Source organism: Microcaecilia unicolor, chromosome 4 (genome assembly GCF_901765095.1).
Source record: "Microcaecilia unicolor chromosome 4, aMicUni1.1, whole genome shotgun sequence".
Taxonomy (NCBI): Eukaryota; Metazoa; Chordata; class Amphibia; order Gymnophiona; family Siphonopidae; genus Microcaecilia; species Microcaecilia unicolor.
Genome location: NC_044034.1, coordinates 168,326,532 through 168,339,842, shown reverse-complemented (window position 1 = coordinate 168,339,842; position 13,311 = coordinate 168,326,532). Strand labels below are relative to the sequence as shown.

General features: G+C 44.2%; 1 protein-coding gene across 12 annotated transcripts in view; it reads right to left on the bottom strand.

The window, feature by feature from the left end:
• Positions 1 to 1,146: 1,146 nt before the first annotated feature.
• The window catches only part of MADD (MAP kinase activating death domain), a 204,171-nt gene continuing 192,006 nt past the window's right edge, over positions 1,147 to 13,311 (bottom strand). For all 12 annotated transcript variants that reach the window (XM_030200906.1, XM_030200911.1, XM_030200907.1 and 9 more), the window contains 2 exons: positions 8,342 to 8,388; positions 1,147 to 3,566 (listed from right to left, as the gene is read on the bottom strand). In XM_030200906.1, the coding sequence (XP_030056766.1) occupies positions 3,459 to 3,566; positions 8,342 to 8,388 (155 nt within the window). In that variant the 3' untranslated portion in view covers positions 1,147 to 3,458. The remainder of the gene's footprint in view (positions 3,567 to 8,341; positions 8,389 to 13,311) is intronic.

The following is a 13,311-nucleotide window of genomic DNA, read 5'->3' as shown; positions in this document are numbered from 1 at the left end:
TCCAATCCCCAGGAATGCAAACGCCTATTTCACATAAAAGTAGGTAGCATGTGTTCCCAGCATCTATCATTATGCAGATATAATCCTAAGGCAATTTTATAAATGTCTTGGTGAATGTGTAAAACACTGTTCTACATAATCAACTCACTTACTTTGCACCTGCTATTAGTGTGGGCAGCTGAGCAGGGGTAAAATAGGCAATGAAACTGTAGGTTTCCTCTGCAGACCTAGATACTCTCCACCCAAACCAGGACTGCATCTTTTATCAAGCCAACAGTATGCATCTTTAGCCACACAAAGCACAATTGTCAGACAGGTTCGATTTACTTGGGTAAATGGCTTTCAAAACTGCCCAAGGTCTACCAGCGTGGCACCAGGTCCCACTAGTGTTTAAAATAAAATTGCAGAACTAGTACAACAAAGACAGTAGAGTTGGCCCAAGTTTGCTAATCATCAGGAGTATAAGACTATCTTCTATAAGAGGAGGGACAGTAGCTTTTCCTTACTCAAAGCTCTATGTATTGAGATGCTAAGAATGGGCAACAGGGAGTGTATGTGCTTTGCTGTCTGACTGCAGTTATGTGGGCAACACATTTTGACAGATTTGGTCTCCCACCTGTTGAGACATGTCAGAATATTGTTTTAAAGCAGGTATATTTAGGGTAGGGATGCATTTTGATTAAACTTTTAATTGCGTGATTAAAGGTATGTTATTTATTTATTTTTGTTCCCAAACTGCAGTTCCTCATGACTCTGCACAAGTCATTTAACCCTCCATTACCCAAAGTGACAAGGCGCTGTAGTGGGAAAAAAACCAAAGATACCTTTAATTGCACAATTAATCACAATTATAGATTTTATTTGAAATGTAGTTCTAACAAAATTAAAGAATAAAAAGTAATGAAAAGATAATACAAAAAACAAGCTGAAAAATTACAAATTAAATAATCTAAAACAGCATGCAGAACAGCCTTACAGTTTTCACAGCCAACTTCAGAAATGCAAGCCTAATTTAGAGTTATGCTAGGAAGCTGGGAAAGATGAGATTACAGTTAGTTTAACTTGGGACTTGTGTGTCTGCCATTATCTGATGAAGTAACATACTTTCAAAAGAAACTAAGATGCATAAAGAGACAAAGACCAAAGTGATGGAATGATAACTTTATTCTCACATTTCTTTCTCACATTTAAATACCTGTACAATTTTCTATAAATAGATATAACACCATAATATTTACAGCTCTCTCTGACCCAATCTGAATGCAGCAGACTTGGTGGGATGCCTCTGATTCAGCTCAAAAAAAAAATAAATGAATATTTTTGCAAGATCACTGTCATGTTGCATAAAAACAGTTCACAGAAGCTCTGCATCAGCAAATATTTACACTTAGAACTTTATTTTCACTAAAATCACTGCCTCAACTAAAACAAGAAATCCATCTCCGAGTTCTTCCTCATGAACATCAACCGTTCACCGAGTCCATTCTTAAATACCAACTATTCATGAATAAGTCTGATGCTCCATCAACCACTCACAAATCACTCTCATAAGATCTGTTTCTGAGTCAATCCCAAGAAACAGTAGCTGCATACAACCATTTGTTTCCATATCATGTAATGTTATGCACACACTAAACTCATACTTTAGCAGAATACAGCTAGACAGTAGCTTGAAAGGCCTAGTGGTTATACATATACAAGGTGAAAGGAACAGGAGCCATAGAGACACCTCGATACTTTTATGTTTAATTCAAGAATTACCCTTACTTTCACATGCGATTGCTAAAGATGTATGCTACCTTATTATAGGAGTGGCTGCAGCTATCAGAACACACCTATGAATGTTCACACCAAAGAATGTAAAGTGAGGGTAAACACAGGGACACACATTGCAGAAGAACCAGATGCCATCTCACTTTTGCTTCCATTCTCATAAACCTAAAATTTCTCTACTATGACTGTGCAGTGTCTTATGTTAATTAATGTACCTGCCTGCATAGCTTTGGCTCTCCATGTGTGTTATGTCAATAAATTTAATAGTCTAACTGCATTTTGATATCTGCTTGCCTGTGTATGTATATATCTTTTATGTGCATTGACTCAATTTTATCTAGTTGAAAAAAATAGAATGGCAACAGTTCTATGCTGTCATCAGTGGGAAGAATGGACATCAGACTAAATTTCCACCTTCAGTTTACTTATAAAAAAATAAAATACTACATAGGAGAAACTGGGAAGGAATCTAGGACAACACTTTTATCAACCCAGTCCTCGGGACATACCCAGCCAGTCAAATTTTCAGAATATCCACAATAAATATGCATGAGATAATTTGCATGCACTGCCTCCTTAGTATGCAAATTTCTCTCATGAATATTCATTGGGACATCCTGAAAACCCGATCGGCTGGGTATGGGTTGAGAAGTACTGATCTAGAGGACCAACCCCCCGCCCCCTCTCCAATCCCCACACCACACACACAAGCCTTGCCAACTGAAGACATCTGGAACCTATCCCCGAGTCAGCTAAAGCCCAACTGTGAGCAACTGAAAGTGCTGCCGCTGATGCCAGCATCAAAAGCATGCTGTTTTCATATGAACTGAGCATATTTGTTCCAACAGCATCAAGGGTTCAAAGTGCTGCCATGTTTTAGCTGACTTGGGGAAAGGCTTCAGATTTCTTCAGCTGCTGAATCTTGGGAATCCCTGCCAGCTAAAATATATCTTTTTTTTTTTTTTTTGTGGGGGGGGGGGGGGGAACAGCAGGGAGGATAGAGGAAGGGGGAGCTTAGTGCCCACCCATATTACCTGCTGGCCCCCGCCCAAAAATTAATGTCTGGCTACACCACTGCCCAAGAGGAAAAAATATTGACATGTTAGGAGCTCTTATCGTCAAGCAATGCTAACTGTAAATGCAAAGTAAGTTTTAAATTGCACTGGTTCATTTTACTAGACATTCATTCCTTTCTTGTTTTCCTGCAAGCTTTGTCAATGTTCAAGCAGCTTCTGTTTGATGAGATGTGGCTTTGTGTGACCGAGTGCAGAAAATTAAAAAAAAAGAGACAGAGGAAGAAAGATACAGACCAGAAAAAGACAAAATCAGGATTTTAAAAAACTACAAACATCAACTCTCATGAATCCTCTTCAGGATGACCGATTTGTACACTAGATGCTACCAGAATCTACTTGACCCATCACAGAATCCTTGCTGACCTGAAGTGAAGCCTGTAGACTCCAGCTCTAACCACTCTCTGCAGCTAGGAAGTCTTGGGAAGGAGTCTAAACAGAATTCAGGGTCACACAGGTCAAGCGCTCAAGGCAGAAACACAAATAATAATCTTCTGAGTGACAGGTATTCCAGTAGCACAGTGAGAGGAAACGGGAGATCTCCATGAGTCAATGCAGGATTACAGCACTGTCTGTGGGAGAAAAGTGGGGAGATGGTCCCTTAATAGGAAATCAGCTGGAAACTGGCCGTGGGGGTTTACTCTTCATTTCTGCCTCTTTTCCACGAATTGCAGCCACATAAGAGAAAAGACACAACACAGAGTAGCAGATCTCATGGGCCTGAAAGTTGTAAAAAATAGAGATATCTTTAGTCATTCAAGTAAACAAATCAACCAAGAGCAGGGCAATTTTGTGTCAGCTTATGACACAGAATGCAAATATCCATGGCACTCTCTACCAGGCTTGCTGCACACAATGCAGGATGTTTAAGCTTTCCACAAGAACAGAGTATAAGTACTCACACCATTCTATGCCTACTTCTTTGAGGAAAACATCTCTGTGTGGGGGAGAAGGGCTTTACCAGAAGGCATGAATGATAACATCATCACAGGAATTAAAATGAAGACTCTGGGCCAACTTCATAGTCACACTTGCAGGGGAGGAGGAAAGCAGGAGGCAAGGAATTACAGATTTATGTGAAGATGAAATTGGAGATAAACCTATAATGGACAAATGTAAGGGTAGATCTCCTCACAGACAAAAACATTGTTTAGAGGAAGGTCCCCTGCAAAAAATTACTGAGGGTGGGAGGGGGATGTAACCTACTAGAAGAAGAAATTAGATCTTACCTGATAATTTTCTTTCCATTAGTCATTCCCACTATTCCAGAACCTGTGGGATAGTTGTGTCTATCAATCAGCAGGTTGGAGATAGAGAACTGAAAACTGAGATGAGATGTATTTCTCTTGGCATCACTCCAGCTCCTCAGTATTTACAAAGACAAGCAGTCAGGATAAACTCAGAATAAACACAACAACTCGCTAACCTTACACTAACCCTACATGCCAATGCAACAGCCACCAAGAACGCTGTGTCTTTAGCATAGAATCTTTCAGGGAGACAATCCGGAGAGTCTCAAAAGGATGCTTATGAAGAGCCTGAAGGACTAAATTAAGGTTCCACTCTGGACATGGCATACGAAAGGGAGACCGTAAGTGGCCTGCTCCCTGCAAGGATCAAACAATACCTGGGCAAGCTGCAACAGCCGTTTTCTGTAGCTGGTGCCTGAAACAGGCCAAAGCTGCTACCTGAACTTTTAGAGAACCCAACGCCAATCCTTTCTGAAGACATGCCTGGAGAAATGCTAGGATGTGTGCGATTTGAGCAGAGAAGGTAGAAAGTCTGCACTCAGAACACCTCGAACGTCCTCTACACCTTCACATATGCAATGGATGCAGTGTGTTTTCAAGTCTGAAGCAAGGAAGCAAGGTAGCAGTAACCAAATCAGAATAACCGTTCATCTCAACTGAGCCCTTTCAATGGCCAAGCCATAAGACCAAAGGGGCATGCATCCTCCAGGAGCATCAGACATTGTTTCTATAGGCCGTGCACCTGTAGAAGACAAGAGAGGATCCCCATCCAGCTGTTGAATCAGGTCCTGACCTCTGCAGCCAATCCGGGGCTACGAGAATTATTTGACCCTGGTGCAATGCGATCCTTTTCGACATGTGGCCAAAGAGGGAAGACATACAGTAGATGTGTCACCACCTCAGAAAAGGAGCTCCCACGATCAAATTCCTGGGTGACAACTACGATGGCATACTCCGTCTGGCAACCAGCATTCAAGGAAGATGACGTCATACTTCTTTGACACCGGAGACCAACGGCTGAGAAGAAACTCCTCTAAAGGTTGTATATGAGCCCTTGCCCATGGCACCTCTTCCATTGCTGCTGTCACTGACCTCAGAACCTGGATGTAGTCCCAGACCCTGGGCCTGCCTTTACTGAGGTGAAGATAAATCTTTGAACTCTTGTGTTCCATGAGGAAGGTCCTCTCCCTTGCTGTGTCGAATAGAACGTCCAGATACTGCAACACCTGTTATGGAGTTAGTCTGCTCTTCTCAAAATTGATCACCCAACCCAATGACTGCAGAAAACAGACAACTTTGTCCGTCGCCACTGCACTGCCCAAACGGGATGACACATGAGTGAGCCAGTCATCAAGATAGGGGGGACACACAACTCCGATTCCCTGGCACTGAAGGAAGGCTGCCGCTGCCACCGCCACCACCACCACCGCATCATCTTGGTAAACATTCTAGGAGCCGTGAAGAGACAGAAGGGCAAAGCCCTGAACTGGAACTGACAGTCCAGCACCGCCCATATGAGTATATGCAAGTATGCCTCTTGAGATCGAGGGTGGAGAAAAATTCTCCCACTTGAACTGATGCAATGACTGCTTTTTAGTGTTTCCATGTGAAAGTGAGACACTCAGAGGCAGTGGTTTAGACCTTTGAGATCAAAGACTTGATGAAAGGTGCCTTACTTCTTCAGGACAATGAAGTAGACAGAGAGGCATATTTTCAAAGCACTTAGCCTTCCAAAGTTCCATAGGCTAAGTGCTTTGAAAATGAGCCCCAAAGTATCTGCCTTGTGCCTGTTCAGCCTGGATATCTGGAACAGTGGCCCACAGCACCAGCAAAGAATCTATGGTGGCCTGAACCTTGACCGCCTTATTTCCCTTTCAACAAGGAGACTGTGATAAGAGCAACTGGGCGAGAGAACTTGTAACCCTTCTGTAAGAATATCCAGAACCCACTGGCCTGACATGATTTTGGCTCACTCCTCCCGAAACTCCTGAAGACATCCTCCCACTGGAGAAAAAGAAGGGTGGACCAGCCCCGCATCACTGCCAAGCTCAGGAGGCATTAGGCGCTCTAGCTGACTGACAGAAGAACTTCCTGTCCACACGAAAGTAAGACTGGCATGCCCAAAAGCGGGAAATTCTGACCATATTGCTGACAACCAGGCCAGCTGTCTCTTGTCTTGAAATGAGCAGCCCCCTGAAGACAGACAACCAGAGGCTTTCGGCTTATCTTCTGGCAACTGCTGTGGCTTAGCTTACCCCAGTTCTTTCACCAAGTTACTGAAATCAAATAACCACATGCCCAGAAAGGGCAGTTAAACTAGATATGATTGACGCTGCATTCACTGCCGAATGCTGCAACCAGAAATACTGATGTTCTGTGACAGCCAAAGACATACTGTGCGCTGTAATCCATAACATGTCATAAATAGCATCCGCCAAGTAGGCCAAACATGCTTCCAGCTGGGTGTAATGACGCCCATCTTGTGACACAGACTGCTGATGCCACTTCAGGCATGCTTTAGCCATGAACGAGCTGTACACTGTTGCTTGAAGGCCCAAAAAGGCCACATCAAGGCTTGTTTCAGCGAGCCTTCTAGCTTCCTATCCTGTAGATCTTTTAGGGCAATGCTCCCTTCCACTGGCAGTAACCAGGGACGTGACAAGGTGCAATTTCTCTTCTCCTTCTGAACCAATGGGTAGAGGGCTCTTCCCACTCTCAGCCCCGCATCCAGTGAGACCCATTCTGCTGTAATCAGGTCTTGAATGTCTGGATGCATTGAGAAGGCCTTAGAAGGGATCTCTAAGCCCACTCATGATCAATGAAGATGGAACTCCTCATGCCAAAGCAGGCAGCTCCTCAATGGAAAGCACCACCAGTGCCTCAGAAATAAGAGTACCAAGCTCCTCTTTATGAAACAACCTCAGCACTTTTGGTTCATTCCCCCCTCCTCAGGAGGAAGCTCTCCCTCTTGTAATGGCTTCTTCAATGATGACTCCTCTGATTAAACCAAGGCCACATCAGATAAAGAGGGAAAAGCAGAGATATATCTCCAGGAGTGGACAGATGAGGCCAAATGAGATCTCTCAGGGCTAGAAGGGCAGAGGGTGAGAAACCGAAGCACCTAGCAGCAACTCTGTCTGTCCCTGCTTCAATAAATAGGCCTTGTGTTAAGAGCAATATAAACTACGGAGAAAACAAACACCTCGATGCAGCTGAATACTCTGTTGGGCCCCGAGGTTGTAAAATAGAGGCTATGCTTCGTGCATTATCAGACAGAGGCTGTTCCTCGCTGCCAGTCCACCTTGACAAAATGGCGCCCATTCCCAAGCTCTCCTGCATCAAACTGCGCACCAGCTCTGCCAGAGAGCATGAAGTCCCCAGTATATACGGATTCTGCGCCAAATCCAAAGATGTGCTGCTGCCATTTCCCTCACATCCCATGGAATTCTCAGCTTGCATGCACTGCAATGCCCAACATCTGCCGTTGGGTTCCATCGTGGGAAAACCACTTAACTGCCAATGTGGGAGTCAACATTCCCCTGACTGGCACAAGCACAGCACAACACAGTCTCGAGCAGTGAGTCAGGATCCCTCCCCTACACCAAGAACTTGTAGCCCTCCAAGCAATTCCAAGTCAAACTTTAGTTGAAGTTACCACTGCCAGCTGGTCTCCCCCAAGCTCACAGTCCCCAAATGAGAAAGAATCAGAATTGATACTCTGTCCCACACTCTCCAGTAAACCTCTTCTTCTTTTTCTAAGAAGTTGTTGTGCTGGAAAAGGAGAGCTCTAAAGGAAACAGAACAGATAAAGGGAGAGAAGTATATTTTGCAGACCACCAGAGACAGGGATCTGAAGACCTCCAGATATGACTCCGCAGACTCAAGCCACCCGCAAAGCTCAACTGGTGACCAGTTGACCAACTGGACCAGGATGAAAAGCACTCAGAACCAGAAGCTGAAAAAAGTGTGTCATTCCATCTGCTGGAGATAGAAAATATTGAGCAGCTGGACTGGATGCCAAAAGAGATATATATCTGAGCTCAGTTTTCTCTCTTTCCACCTGCTGGTTGATGGATAAAACTATCCCACAGGTTCTAGAATAGTGGGAAGCTACATAATAGAAGCAAAGTTTGAAGGGGACTCCTTAGCAGGGAGCTGTACTATGGAGGAGCATCCTCACAGGGAAAAACATGGAAACTAATCCCTGGTGGGAGAGCAGAGCATGGGACATTAGCTTGTACTTACCATTGGTGTCTTGTACTTGTGGCTCACCACTTCTTTAGTTTCAGGAACTAAAACCGGACGCAAGAAACAAAAACAGAAATCAAAAAACGAGAGGAAAAGAACAAGAATGCCATACATGTTAACATCAAGCTGAGTATGCAAAGTCAGTTTCAAAGGTACAAAGCAACAACACATGTCAAAGGTCCAAATGACAGCATCAACAATGCTACAGAGACATACGACTAAGCAGTCAGAGGCCATGAGGTAGAAATTGTAAAAGTCAAGAATCTGGCACTCAGTGCAAAAACACTATTGAGAAAAGTTGACCATTTAGCAGCAACAGCAATGAAATTAAGCTGTGGACATTGCTAGTTTCTGTGAGATGATACAATTCTGCACCAAGGAAGAAATACTTTTGATCCATCAAAGAAGGAGCAGTGGATCAAGTCCTTCATTCCTTATCTTCATTACATTTCCATACTCGGATCTTCTGCAGCCCCTTTGAGGTCCTATGTTCTTATGGTTGTATCTACTGAACACATCTCCTTTTCTTCAGGGAGATGCCATATTGAGTGCCTATCATTTTCATATGGTGGGACAGACATTGATTTTGACAAAAGTGGATGATTGCAATGCCTTGTATTTAGGCACTGCAAAACATGTTGCAAGGCTTTGCAGGTGATTCAAAATTCTGCTGCTTAGCTAATTTTGGGATGTGGTAGACTTGAAAATATATCTTATGGGTTAAAACAGTTGCACTGGCTAGCAATGTGGTACAGAATTCAGTCAAACCATCTGTCTTTCTGTGCCCTTATATTTGCCACAAGTTGTGAAGGTACAATAAATACAAACATTCATACTTGGTAAACATCTTCCTTTCTATAACCAAACAGCCTTATACGTTAGAGAAAGTTTATACAAATAAATAAGCCTTTAATGCCTTCTTAAATTGCAGAAAAGTTGGGCTAAACCATAAATATCCTGGATGCTGATTCCAAAGCAGCAGTCCTGCTACTGAAAATGTAGCTGCTTTAGTTTCTGCATAATGAACATCCCCCTAAAGATGTTATTGAAAGTTGCCTTGTACTAGCAGATCTTGGATGTCTTTCAGGTGTATGTAAGTACATAAGTAATGCCATACTGGGAAAAGACCAAGGGTCCATCGAGCCCAGCATCCTGTCTACGACAGCGGCCATTCCTTGGTCTTTTCCCAGTATGGCATTACTTTTGTACTTACATACACCTGAAATACATCCAAGATCTGCTAGTACAAGGCAACTTTCAATAACATCTTTAGGGGATGTTCATTATGCAGAAACTAAAGCAGCTACATTTTCAGTAGCAGGACTGCTGCTTTGGAATCAGCATCCAGGATATTTATGGTTTAGCCCAACTTTTCTGCAATTTAAGAAGGCATTAAAGACTTATTTATTTGTATAAACTTTCTCTAACGTATAAGGCTGTTTGGTTATAGAAAGGAAGATGTTTACCAAGTATGAATGTTTGTATTTATTGTATTTTAATTGTGAGCCACTTAGGAGTAAGCTGGATAGAAACTTCAAATAAATAAATGTGCTGCCACTAAGAACTACTGCATCTTGTAAAGAAGCCTATTAAAATCTTTACAATAAGAAACTGACATTTGTGTAAAAACTTGAACTACAAGTGTACTGCAGAAGAAGCCAAGTTTAAATGTTACTCAGATCTCAAGAGAGAAATGGCAGAATGAAGAAAAGACTGGATGAAAGGAGAAATTAAATCTTACCTGCTAACTTTCTTTCCTTTAGGCCCTCCAGACCAGATGCTGACATATGCCTACCAGCAGATGCAGACTGAGAACACCTAAGTTTGAGACTTATATAATAGCTCTGTGCACAGTGGCCAGGCAACCAGTACTGGAGTCTCAAAGCAAAGAATGCTAACTCCCCCACAGTTGTTCTCTCGACACATCACACCAACTCCTTCACCAGGTTGTATCATACTTTGTGCACAAGTCTTTGTTCATAGATTGGGGGGGGGGGGGTGTTAAACAACCACAGCAACCAGTCCTAAGAATCCTGAACAACTTGAACAAACTATATATAGAATGTTCAGCTGAACTTCACAGATGAACCTCATAATAAGCACCCTTCGATTTCTACACTCCCCAACTAGAATCACGAAAAGGTGGGATCTAGACCCATCTGGAGAGCCTAAAGGAAAGAAAATTAGCAAGTAAGATCTAATTTCTCTTTCCTTGCCAGCCCTCCAGAAACTTGAGAAGTACCAAAGCAGTACAAATCAAGGGCAGGACCCCAAGAGTCAACACACTCGTGCCAAAGGCCAAATCCTATTTTGCTTGTACATCAATCCAATATGTCTTGTGAAAGTATGCAAAGAAGACCAGACTGCCACTCTACAGATAACCTGCAGCAACATCAGACCACTTTCAGCCCATGAGGTCGCAAAGCCCCTTGTGGAAAGAACCTAAACTGCTACAGGCACTGGCTCCCCTTTAAGAAGATAGGTCGATGTGATGGCTTCCTTAAGCCAACGAGCTATGGTCACTTTAGAAGCCACAGCTCCCTTTTCTGACCTCCAAACAGAACAAATGATGTGAACAGCAAAGCTCCTCTATTTTCTTCAGGGAAGCTAACAAAACCCTCTTGACATTGAGACACACTAGCCATCGCTGTTCCTAATCCCCTTCGGAATCTCCTAGAACTGGCAAGGACATAGATTGATTCACATGAAAAGAAACCACCGCCTTTGGAAGAAAGGAAAGCACCGTCCACAAAATCACTTTTTCAGAGGAAAACAACATTTTCCACACCTGCTACATGCACTGCTGAGAGATCCAAGAGATGGACCTCTGTCCAGGCCAGAAGCATGGAGGCCCCCATTGCTACTTCTACACTCTTTGTGCTGCCCTGCTGATTCACATAAGTCACTGCTGTTGCAATGCCTGAAAGAACCCTCACTGTCTTGCCTGTGAGAATCCACTGAAATGCTTCCAATGCCTCGGATGATTCACCTCGTCTATTTCAGTGGATTCTCACTGTTGATCGACTGGAAGGCCTTCTTGGAAGACCAGCACCCCTGTACTACCTGATCCAAACAATGAGCCCCTGAGCCCTTGTCACCAACATCCATTAAGGAGGCTCTAAACGCGTGTGCCCTGTTGCAGGTTGACAGAGTCAAGCCACCCAACCAAAGTGCTGAAGGAAACTCAAGACCCTAGAGGTGACTCTCACTCTGTTGAAAAGAGTTTATTCGACTTAACCAGCTGTCGAGGAAGGAATGCACAAGAATGCCTTCCTTATTCAAGTCCGCTGCCATGACTACCATTACTTTGGAGAACATTCAAGAAGCAGTGGCCAAACCGAATGGAAGAGTGCAAAATTGAAAGTACTGCCCTAAGACAGCAAAATATAGGATTCGCTGAAGAGCCTTCAAAATAGGAATGTGAAAGTAGGCTTCCGTGAGATCCAGGGAGGTCAGAAACCCTTTGTGCCGAAGGAACCCTCCTTTTTTGGAACCAAGGAAAGCGAGCTCATCCATGAAGCTGCAAGGGGATCTGCGGAGGGCCGAAAACACAGCTGGACCAAACACCTAGCATCTGTCCAGGACAAAAGGACAATATCAGTAAGTTCTGCCTTGGTTCTGGGTTTTGTTTGGGGTTTTTTTTTTGCTTTGCTGGTGCTGTTGCCTGAAATTAAAAAAAAAAAGGCATTCAAAGCTTCCGTGACAATCACTGGAGCAGAGGCACAATGGTCCTCCTAGGAGAGACTGAGGGGGGAGGGACCCAGCTGCCCGCACGCAACACCCTTGGGGTAAAATGGCCTCCCTAGACCAGCATCCCATGACCTGCAGGATCAATGATTAAAAAAAAAAAAAAAGCCTGTTCTCTGAGACCCCAACGATCAGAAGTAAATGTGGGAGCTAGCCATTAGAGCTGGACTAGAGCTCACGTTTGCCTGCACCCCAGGATCTGAGCCGGCGAGCAAGTGAAACAACAAGCTCGCCAGCTTTGACCGCTAACTGAATGCAAATGCATTCAAACGAGGATCTCCAGCATTCCTCCCTTATGATCAGCGGGCAGCGTGCCAAACAAGGGCGTTAGGGTTTGGAGGAATGGGGGAGACCAACAGAAGAGGTTTAACAGGTCCGGGATTTTCTCCCGGACCTGTCAAACCTAAGCCCCCCCCCCTTCCCCAAACACAAAGCCTGGAGGTCCAGTGGAACAATCCTCCAGCAGAAGTTGTTTGACAGGTCTGGGATGTAAAAAAAAATAAATAAATAAATAAAAGCCCGAACCTGTCAGACAGTAGAAGAGGTTTGACAGAGCCAGGATTTTCTCCCGGACCTGTCTAACCTAATCCCGCTCCCACCCTCAAACACTAAGAAGACCTGGTGATCTAGTGGGACCTCCAGCCCCTACCCCCAACAAAACTGGTGATCCAGTGGGACTGCTAGCACTCTGTACACCCTCCCTTCCCCCTGTGGCCTACCTTGAAGTTGAAGGAGGGCAGGAGTAGCACTCCCTCCCCTCCTCTGCGGGTACCTCCTCAAAATGGCAGCTCCCTGCCCAATGCACCCTAAGATGCACACAGCAGGGCTTAACTTTCATAAATGGTTAAACTCCGCCCAGTGCATCCCAGGATGCACTGGGCAGGGTGCTGCCATTTTAAGGAGGCACTTGCAGAGGAGGAAGGGAGTGCTAGTAGTCCTTCCTTCCTCTAAGAGGTAAGCTGCCGGGGGGGGGGGGGGGTTGTGAGTTTGGAGGGCTAGAGGTCCCACTGGACCACCAGGTCTTTTTAGTGTTGGCGGGGGGCTTAGGTTTGGACAGGTTCGTGAAAAAAATCCCGGACCTGTCAATCCTCTTTTGCTATTTGACAGATCCGGGCTTTTTTGACCACCCGGACCTGTCTACTGATTGTGTCTTGAGCACATGCCTAAGCACAAACCTCCAGCAGAAGTACCCCTACCTAAATTTGCACGCTATTAGCTCT